The sequence below is a fragment of the Pteropus alecto genome, unplaced genomic scaffold (assembly GCF_000325575.1).
Source record: "Pteropus alecto unplaced genomic scaffold, ASM32557v1 scaffold50, whole genome shotgun sequence".
Classification (NCBI taxonomy): domain Eukaryota; kingdom Metazoa; phylum Chordata; class Mammalia; order Chiroptera; family Pteropodidae; genus Pteropus; species Pteropus alecto.
The window spans coordinates 3887075-3898400 of NW_006431918.1; the positions used below are offsets into that span (position 1 = coordinate 3887075).

The 11326-nt window shown below is 35.4% G+C and overlaps 1 protein-coding gene across 5 annotated transcripts in view; it reads left to right on the forward strand.

The window, feature by feature from the left end:
• Nucleotides 1-11326, forward strand: part of KIF13B (kinesin family member 13B) — a 168480-nt gene that overhangs the window by 93549 nt on the left and 63605 nt on the right. For all 5 annotated transcript variants that reach the window (XM_015585075.2, XM_015585078.2, XM_015585077.2 and 2 more), the window contains exons 19-24: nt 769-915; nt 2171-2320; nt 2614-2742; nt 7440-7610; nt 8869-9026; nt 9748-9880. In XM_015585075.2, coding sequence (XP_015440561.1) covers nt 769-915; nt 2171-2320; nt 2614-2742; nt 7440-7610; nt 8869-9026; nt 9748-9880 — 888 coding nt within the window. The remainder of the gene's footprint in view (nt 1-768; nt 916-2170; nt 2321-2613; nt 2743-7439; nt 7611-8868; nt 9027-9747; nt 9881-11326) is intronic.

The following is an 11326-nucleotide window of genomic DNA, read 5'->3' on the forward strand; positions in this document are numbered from 1 at the left end:
GATGGCACTCGCCAGGACCTCCGATGTTATATTGAATAACAGTGGCGATAGTGGACGGCCTTGCCTTGTTCCTGATCTTAGAGGGAGGGGGTTTAGTTTTTCACCATTAAGTATAATGTTGGCTGAGGGCTTGTCATATATGGCCTTTATTATGTTAAGGTACTTTCCTTCTATACCAATTTTGTTAAGTATTTTGATCATAAATGGGTGCTGGATCTTGTCGAAGGCTTTTTCTGCATCTATTGATATGATCATAAGATTCTTATACTTTTCAGTTTACTCTTTTAAACATTTTGTGTTTGGTACCACATTAAGATACTACCCATTCAAAAAAATTTAAAAATTCAAACTTTTGGAAGATGAAAGATAGTTTCTTAACTACCCATCCCAGCAAACCTTCCCCTACCATTTAACACTCGTGGCTCTCTTTTGACCCACCCATATTCCCTGGTCACATGATGGCCGGAATACAATATTTTTGATTTCCCATTAAACGTGATCTGTCTTTTGTGTTTTAAATTTAAATTTATATACAACTTCAATGAAATTTTAAATCCATATTTAAAATTTGATTGCACTTGGCTATGAAAGCATTCATTACATCAAGCTTATAAGATTTCTGGAAAGCTCTGCAATTCACAGAATAAAGAATGATAGCAGTTTCAGTTTTGGTCGATGACTTTTGACTGGTGGGTATAGAATGTTTTGGGTCGACTTCCATGATAGGTGTCTTTGTGTTTCACATAGTTACCCTTATTATCATTGCAGAGAGGCTCTCTTCTTAGTGAACCTGCAATCCAAGTGAGAAGAAAAGGAAAAGGAAAGCAGATTTGGTCCTTGGAAAAACTGGACAACAGGCTGTTGGATATGAGAGACCTTTATCAGGAGTGGAAGGAGTGTGAAGAAGATACCCCAGTAAGTTATTTGAAAAAATTACTTAATTGGTATTCATGGAAGGAATCAAGCAAGAATGAGCCAACCTATTTCAGGGAAAAAGTGTTCATTTTTCTAAAGTAGTAATCCTGTTTCTAGAATATTTATTTTAATCCTCTAAGTTGTTCAACGAATCAGAATTTTAATAACCTAGTTTTCTGCTATCTTCTTTTTTCTTTTTCATATTTGGTATTATTTGGATTTCTAGTAACATTTTTTATATTTCATTCTTTCTTTCATTTGTGTTATATATTTCTGTCTCCTGTACTGGACTGTGAATTTATTTAGGATAGAAATCATGCCCTATTATCTCTCTTCTCATTTTTCAACACATTTAACATTGCAAATAATAAACCTACAATATCTATTTTTTTGAATTGAACATCAGTGGTACCTTAATATTTATACTATTAGGAACATGTTTTGAAGGCATTTTGATCATTAAGTAGGTGCCATAAATCTGACTGGTACTCTCTTCAAGTTGCAGGTTTTCTCATTTAGGTCAGCTGTGTACTTGTACGCATTTAAAATATGTATCATGTATATTTTTACGCATTTTCAACACTGCTAGTATTGTTTATGCATAGAGTTTTTTACTTTCCTAGCCTTTGCTTTATAAAAATGTTTATTTTTTCAGATCACCCTCAATAAAAATGACTACTTATAGTTTAATGAACTATATTTAACATTTTTTCTTAAAATTTTTTCATTTTCTTCTCTGTTCCCCCCATTTTAATATAGAAACAAAATAACATTAACAACAAATACAAAAAGCAAATCACTTTCCTATAAGGGGTCACCTCTCATTAGCAGCACATCTAATGATTTGGTAGGAACAAGTGGAATAGGTATGAATGAAAAATGAAAACCACTTTTGTACACTCTACTTCTTTTTCTAGTCAATATATGTTTTCTTTGTTTTCATGGCAAGGTTTTCACATAAAGGAGAAGATATAGTAAAAGTAAGGACATATTATTGGAATTGCTCTCTCATGGATGAAGGATGCTGACCACCATTCTAAATAGAAATGAGGAAGAAGGAGAGAGAGAGAAATATAGGGAGGGAGGGAGAGAGAGAGAGAGAGAAAGGAAGAGAAAGAAATACAGTGCTGTACTTCAGCTAAGTTTAATGACTTTTTTAAATCGATAGGTTGTAGGTTATCATCTAAAATACATTTAATACATTTATTTTAAGTGATTTTCTGAAGTTTAAGCGGTATTCTGAATCTCTTTAAAGGTAATACGTTCTTACTTCAAGCGTGCTGATCCATTCTATGATGAACAGGAAAATCATAGCCTCATTGGGGTGGCTAATGTCTTCCTTGAGTCCCTCTTCTACGATGTGAAGTTACAATATGCTGTTCCAATCGTCAACCAGAAAGGAGAGGTTAGTTTTCTCTTCATGCCTTGTATCCTGCAGAGAATGGTTCAAGAAACAGTAGGGTGTTCATAGTATATTGTTGAGTTTCATCAATGATGACAAGCGATATTTGTGTTTATTAGTAATACCTGTGTTTTCATACTGCTTTATGGTAATTATACCAAGTACTTTGTGGGAAAGTAAGTTTTAGAACCTAGGCTTCTAAATTCTCATATACTATTAACCTAGCTACTTGATTCTAAAACAGAAGAAAGAACAAAATTTGGAAAAAGTATTTTTTTTGCCCCTCATTGGTATAGGTGGCAGGTCGGCTGCATGTAGAGGTGATGCGAATCAGTGGTGACATCGTGGAAAGGCTGGCCGGAGGGGATGATGCCGCCGACATCTCCTTTGATAAGGAATCCCATGAAAACAAACTGACGTGCATGGTGAGTCCCAGTTTCATTTAGAAGTAAAGTGTGGCTGATTTTGAGAATTATGAGTATTTAGATGATAAATATTGTGTTCTTTTTCAAAATTTGAAAAAAAGCTATCTCTAAGTAAATCTTCAGTATTTAGTATTTCATCATGTATCTTGACATAATGGTTAGCCAGGTACTTCCACTACCTTCCACTGTGAAGCCTTGGATAAGATAGCTCTTTGCTCTGGTCCGTTCTGTTCCAAAATTATATGGATTTGTGTTTATCTGAACTTCTTAAGGAGCAGCCTGGTGTGTATATGTCAGGGGGACACACAAGGGAACAGAAGACTCCATTATTATGTGACCAGAGTGTTCTGAGAGAGGTAGACAAATGAATTAAGGGACACAGAGGCAAGATAATTAATTATTCAGATAGTAAGATCTGAGGAAAGTTTCTAGAAAAATGAGACTCAGAGTGAACTTGAAGGAGGGCGTGGTTGCATAAAACTCTTGCCCCGTAGGGTGCTGTGGTATTTTCATGGGTGGTTGCTAGGTAGATTTTAGGTAGGTCATTACCTTCTTGGACTCCTGCTCAGTCAGGTAGTGCCACCCTTGTTACTCATGACAATGAAAAAAATCCCCTCATACATTTTCAAACACTCTAGTGGGCCCCTGCGCCATTGGTTGAGGATCACCGAGAATCAGTTAAAAAGATTTTAAGGACGAGAAATCAGCGAGAGGCATAGGAATAGTATGGGAGTGAGGACGCCATTAAAAGCTGAAGTGAAGGAAGCCTAAACTCTATTTCATAATCCATCCTAGGTCCAGTCCTGTATCTCAGCAAATAATTCTAGAATTGAAGTTGATATTGAAAGGAGTAAGTTAGGCATTAGTTGCAAGGTATGGGGAAGAAGCTAAAGCTGTTAAATGTTGGGCTACGTTCTATATATTAAGCAGGCCCCAGATGTTTAAAGTCAGTTACTTCACTTTAGTGATTCTTAATTCACTAAAAGGTTAATCTTTATTGTATTGTACTTGATTTCAGAACATTTCCTTTGAGGTTATAGGATTAGCAAAGATGGAGACATAGGCTTGATGACTCCATAATGTACCATTTTAACGATGGACTAATAAATGCAACTGTGTGAAAGTTTACCATGAGTAAAGTCACATCTAAGGATACTGTCTCACTTGGGAGATTTGTCTTTGTCACTGAAAAGAAGAAGTATATCCTGGGTAACAAACCTTTTTTAAAAAATGAAGTTAAAATATCTTAAGATTTTTAAAATGGAAGATAATAAACATATATAAAAGTAGTGGTAAAAGTGTTATCGATCCCCATTTACCTTCCCTTAGCAGTTATGAACTCATGGTCAGTCTTGTTTCATTCATACACCTAAGCTGCTTCTGTGCTATCCCCTTCCCTCAGATTATTTTGAAGTAACACAGACATCATATTTCATTTATAAGTAGTTTAGTATTTCCAAAAGTATACATAAAAAAGCCAATATAATCATAATATAATAAAAAGTTAATGCTTAATATGAAACATGCAGTCAATTTCTTTGATTGTTTTAGTTGTTGTGTCTCTTAAGTCTATTTTAATCTTTAGGCCTTGGCATTTGTGCATGTTCTCACCGTCTGTCTCTCTCACTGTCTGTCTGTGTGTGTCTCTCTCTCTCTCTCTCTTACCATACAATTTACTTATTGTAGAAACTGGGTTGTTGCCTTGTGTTTTCTTATAGTCTGGGTTTTGCTGATTGGTCTGATTTAACAGGTTAGGATGTAGTTGGGATAAATTGGTAGTTAGATATGAAGGTGATGTATGGGGGACGGGGAATAGTGAGGGTACCTTAAAGGTGGTTCTTCCGTTAGAAGGCACATTGTGTCTGGTTCTCTTTTGGGGATGTTGGAAATCATTGGTGATTATTACCAAGATATTTCAGTAGATGTTAGAAAAGAATGATACTGTAATTCTATCATTCCTTCATTTATTAGTTGGAATCCTTCTATAGAGAGAATCTTCCTATTAACTATTTTGCTATTAAGAGATACAGTTTGTATAGAAAAGTCAGAAAATGCTCCATTTTCTCCCCTTATTTACTAATTTTCAAAATAAGGAATTGGTTTTACCACTAATATCTAAAAGTGACCAATGAGATTTTTTGGCTTTAGTTTTAATATCATTATGAACTATTAGATTTAAACATATTTGATGTGTTTTGATCCGTTGTATTTATTGCCTGTATTGAAGCTCAAACGATCCCACTTTTGGCCTGTGGGAACCTCTTCAGTTGGCCCTGAAGTCCTTTTGACACATCCCTAACCCTCATGGACTGTGCTAGTGTTTTTTGCTTTCTGATATGACAGATATTTTGCTCTCATCCTGTATTTCCTGTGCAACCTGGAATCAGCCATTACTCCATGGAACTTGATTCCTTTCAGTGGAAAGTTTTTAGAGATGATATTTCGAGCGTGAAATAGCTTTTTGTGTAAAAGGAGGAAGACAAATAAACTATATGACAGTTAACAAAATATTGGTAGAAAAAAACGAAACCAGTCTTGGGACACTTAAGATATTGTGGGTGATGAGTATCACCAGCCCATAAAAGAAGTCTGAAGTTCTTTTTCTGTGATGAAAAAAAGTATGCACATATTAACATTGATATTTTCAATTACATTAAATACAATTTAATATATTTTAGAATTTCCAACAACATGAATGTCATCTGACATTCCTAGTTTCAGAAGTATCTATCTCGAGTATCTCGAGCAGTGGCTAGTTGAAGTCTGTGATATTCTGACACCTTGTGGTGATTTTTGGTTTCTGCCTGCAAATAACAGCAGAAAAACTCGAACCTATGTTCTTTATAGATAGATATTCCTCATTCCTGATATTCTTCATTCCTGGAAAGTCATATTCTTGCGAAGTTGCCTATTGGGGAGAGTTCAGCATATGAAATCTTGTTTTCTTATTTATTTCAATCTTAAAGTTGAGATTGATTTCTAAGAAGAAATACTAGCTTTAAGATGGAATTTAATCACAAAGACACATATATTAAATATCTATCCACTCAAAGCCTGATAGTATTTTCCTTCATTTCATTTCATCAGAATGGTCAGCCCTCACACCAGTATCATTAGGTATCCTGTTTCACATAGGAGAAAAACTAAGCTTAAGAAAACTAAGATTTCAAGAATTTGCTCAAAAACAGAAGCTAATAAGAAGCTAATAAAAGATCTTTTATTTAGATATTTATATTCCAAAATCTTGTCATCTTCCCAAATACCACATTGCCTCACCTTAAAGAATATATTAAGCATTTTTAACACTTAATGAAAAGTGATGGTTTTTAAAATTTAACGAAAAATTAACTGCTGAATACTGATCACAGTATTTGGTTTGAGTGAATAAAATGTTAGTCAAGCCATCTTTTATATTTTATAGCCTGTCAGGGAATTGCTTTCTAGACGTTTCAAACTTTTGTTGCCATCATAGGAAAAAATGAATAATAATAGGAGTTCCCATTCGTTGCTTACTTATTATCAACCTGGTATAAAGGAAAATAAAGTCACCTGCTTTATGAAGTGTTAAGACTATTTTTTATATTTGTAGTTTCAGAACTACATTATCCTCTGCCACATAGTCAAATCTATTTTTGTTAAATTTATTTATTGGAGGTGGAGTGCATCATATAACACACAAGAAGTGACCAGGTGAAGAATAAGTAAACAATCAATGCTCAGTCATGTGTAAGTCGGCCTAATCAATTATAAAACCAGAATTTAGTTTAGCTTAACTAATTTTAGGATTTAGTTTTTTTCATGATTGGAGGAGTTTTAGAATATTATAACTTACCATAAAAACTCCAGCTTAACAATCAATCTGATGCTTCCTGCCAAAAGAAATAGAATATTTGGCTGCTTTAAAATCTAAAATGGGCATTTCTTCTGGGGTCATTTGGGTCTGATTAGATACACATTTCCGATTGCACATTGTTGTCATAAAGCTCCACACTCGTGCAGTCCGGGGCGCATTTCCCTCGATTCTCCTCTCCTCCCTGAATGTGCATGGAGAAGGCATTAGTAAATGTTGGTGCCAAGAACGGTCAACATTCACCATCTTTAATCTCCTCTTCTTCCTCTCTAGGTCTTTAAAGTATGCATTCCTGATGATTCCATGATAAAGTTTTCCAAAAAATGCTCTAGTAGCATGTAACATTCTACTTGAGAACCATGTTCCCTTTTATACTTTAAAGTATCAAAAAAATGTTTTTTGCCCTTCCCTGAATATTTATTGCTTATTGGCACATACACTGAATTTGTTCTTCATCCATCATTCTTAATGATCCTGTGTTCTTATGACGTATTCATAGTAGCCATTTTGTTGAATGGTGTTGATGTTTGAGGACTTTCTTTTTCTGAGTAGTTATCATAATATGACGATGATGATATAAGAAACTAGAATTTAAGTATTCATCATCAGCCTGTAAATGCTTTAAAATATCCACCTTTATAGTCAAGGTTGTCGTTACCCTGTGTCAACCTGTTACTAAATATATCAGTGGTTATCACCAGTTCACAGAGGCAGAAGTATGACCCAGGGTGAATGGGATTTGGTCTGCGTAAACCAACAACAGTTAGGACTATAGTCCATATCTCCGACTCAGTATTTCTTAGTACTTTCTGAGTTGAAAACAAACAGAACCTTTCTTTTCCTTCAGGTTAAAATACTCCAAGCCACTGGGTTGCCACAGCATCTGTCCCACTTTGTATTCTGCAAATACAACTTCTGGGATCAACAGGAGCCAGTAACTGTTGCACCCGAAGTAGATACCTCATCCTCTCCTGTCAGCAAGGAGCCTCAGTGCATGGTTGTCTTTGATCATTGCAAGGTAAGTTTGTTTTTCAGACTTGGTCAACATTTAATTACTCAGGTAAAAACAAAACTAGAAAATGAACCTTATTTTGTTGACTAGTTTGGTACCAATATATGTCTTAGATCAGAGTTTCTTAGAGTGGGGCTGTAGTAAAAATGTAAAAAGTATTACCAACACACTGTACGCCTTTAACTTACACAGTGTCATGTCAATTATATCTCAGTAAAGCTGGGGAAAAAAAATCTAAAGTTTTGCATTTAATTCCTCCTCAATCAAGAGTTAACTTCCGTGTGAATACACATACACGTGTATGAATATACGTGTGCTCTTCTCCAAAAGGAATCCACGTTTTGCATTTAGATTACTGGAAAAATTGTCATCTAAAAAAGGTTAAGAAACTAATGTTAGAAAAAGTGAAGGTAGAAAAGAGACAAGAACTGACTTTATTGAGCACCTAATGCTCTGCTAAGCACTTTATGTTATTCTTTCATTTGATCTTTACCACAGTTGTATTGCTGTTTTTCAGAGAAGAAGCGAGTTCAGAGAGGACAGTTTGCCCATGGCTGGTAACTGGCAGAGCCGGGACTGTCAGATTGTAGATTTTTTTTTCTGCTGTGGCACAGTCGATTCATCGCATTTTTTTTTTCAAGAGGGAGATTTCTCTCTAATCTGTTTAAAACAGAAATGCCTTTAGTGTTTTAAAGACCGAGGGAGAAAGTGTGGAGATTCTATCACTTTTTAAAATAAACAGTTTTAGAGCTTAATCCTAATTATTGCAAAATGCTATCTTACATCTATCTTGGACAGGTTGGGAAGATTTTTAGAGATTAGGTGATTTTTTTGCACTGACAGTCATTATTTATTTCCTTTCTCTGTTATTGGAGATAGCTTCCTGAAAACTGGGAAAAACTTTTTCCACTATACTGCTGTGTAATAACTTTTATATCAAAATGTTGTGGGTCATTGTTTTAATTCTTAATACAATTATTTATACTTTAAAAAAATAACTCCCAAAATATTGCTAACAAAATAGAATACAATACTGATCTTTATAATAGATTTTTAAGGTGAAACATTTTTAAACGGTCAGTTATTTTTAAAGTCAAGAATCTTAGACCCTCTGAGCATTCATTATGGGTGTAGTATGACAGTTCTGTTCTATAAAACATTCCTTTCTATTTCTCTTCTCCATGGTGAAGTAATTATATGATGTTTGATATAAGTAAGCATAAGGTTACCAGAACGTGTTCCTTCTGTAATTATTTTCTTTCAGGAGTTTACTGTTAACATCACTGAAGATTTTATTGAGCACCTTTCAGAAGGGGCATTAGCAATTGAAATATATGGCCATAAGGTGACCGATCCTCGGAAAAATCCAGCCCTTTGGGATTTGGGGATCATACAAGCAAAAACACGTAGTCTTCGGGACAGGTGAATTTTAGATATCTCTGATTCCATTTATAATTTTAAAAATCGTTTTGAGGTTAATACTATCATTTATGAAAGTCGTCATTTTCTGAGCATTATCAGGACTAGATGGGGGCGTTTCCAGGGCATTAACAGCACAGTTAAACTTCCGAAGAGTGAGCTTTGAAGAGCGTTGGAAGCAGATTAAATACATACGGCTATATACTTAACTACAATATATAATATGTAACATGACTTTTATTATAAATTGAGTGAAATAAAATTTTGGAGAATAGGTAGGGCTTATCATTATGAATTACTTCTGATTACTCAGCTGTAGAGAGAAAGGATCAAGATATATGCTAGAATTTAGATTTACTTATTTTGTCTTTAACTGAAAGTTTTTTTTAAGCATAATCAGCGATGGGAGGAAGCAGACTTATTTGTTGACCAGGATTTTAAAAAGAAGAGTTAAAAGGAAATGACTAAAAGCATATACTTGTACTTTTCATCTGTAGATGAGAACCAGATTTTCCTTTTTCCTTTTTTTCGTATTTAGAAAGTTTTACCGAGTAGTTATATTTGCTAATATGTACTTGTATATTGCTCATTGAACTACAGATCATTCTATTGAAATATTCTGTTTGGAGGTTATTATTATTGTTAATTCTCATATGTAGGATTGTAAGCTGCCTATATTAAAATAGAAATGTATGATTTTCCAAGAACTTCTGCTATTTCCTAGATGGAGTGAAGTCACCAGGAAAATGGAATTCTGGGTTCAGATCTTGGAACAGAATGAGAATGGCGAATACTGCCCTGTAGAAGTAATTTCTGCAAGGGACGTGCGAACAGGAGGAATCTTCCAACTCCGGCAGGTAACAGAATTGTGACTGTTGCTATCCTGAATGGTAGCATTAGAGTCTGTGGCACCAGAACGCATTATGTTGGATTCCCTTTAACAGAAATGTCAGCAGTAATGAAATCTAGACTGGCCAAGTCCATTTCCTATATTAAAATCATCTCCTACTTCATGTGTATTTTCATTTTTCAAAAATATTTTTATTTATAATATTTTCAAACGAGCTTTTGTTAGGTTTAAGAAAAAGATAAGCAAGAACAACTTAGAATTGAATTGTATAAAATAAAATAAATATATCAAGCAGCATTAGGATATTTATAAAGACAAGGAGAAGCAATGAAACAGTGCGATGTGGCAGAAAGAACAAGTCTCCCAAGTCTGGCATGCTGAGGTTCACGCAACGTGGGGATTGGAGATTTAGTATATGAAGCGCAGAGCTTGGTACATGGGAGGTGTGAATTGGCCCGACACCAGCCAATTCTCCAGTTCTCTGCAGACACCATCTGGGTGTCCTCCAGTTCAGTTTGGACCTTAACCATCAGAGTTAGCATCAGACTCTACAGATATAAGGGCTCAGACTTAAGCACAAGACTACCCTCGCTTAAGACACCGTTGCAAGTGTCAGATTCCCAGGTTATCTATCCACTTCTGTCCAACTTGGCTACAAAGTCGAGGTTTCCCAGAACTCTCCTCCTGAGGTTTGATAATTTGCTAAAATGACTCACAAAACTCAGGAAAGCCTTTTACTTACTGTTAACCAGTTTATTATAAAGGATACATGCAGTTCGGGAACAGCCAAATGAAAGAGGTGTGTGGGGCAAGATATGGGAGGAAGGATGAGGAGCTTCCATGTCCTCTCGGAGTATGCCACCCTCCCAGCACCTTGATTTGTTCGCTGACCAGGAAGCTCTCTAAAGCCCATTGTTTAGGTTTCTGTGGATATTCCATCATATAGGCACGTTGATGACAGCCTTGGTCACTGGCGATACTCAACCTCCAGGCCCTCTCTTCCCTCTCCCTGAGGGGTGAGGCTGAAAGCTCCAGCTTCTAATTCAGGCGTGGTCTTTCTGATGACCAGCCCTCTTCTGAAGCTCTCTGGGGACCTGCTAAGAGTCCCCACATTAAAAGTCACATCATTTTTTGTGCCCGTAACTTTTTATCACTCAGGAAATTCCAAGAGTTTTAGGAGCTCTAGCAAAAAACCATAGAGGAAGACCAAATATATATGAGAAATATATTTTGATCACCTGGATGACCTAACATACTAAAATTATATGTGTTATGAGAATTTGTACCAGCTTGACTTCAAGAACATATAAAAACTCTGCTCTTTCATAGCTCTGACCCTACTCTGGTGTTGATGTCACTAAATTACATCTTTATACATTGTGTCCAAAAACATAGACTAATAATTGTTTTTAATACATTAGTCTCTTAAATCAAGTAGAAAACAAAAGAAGAG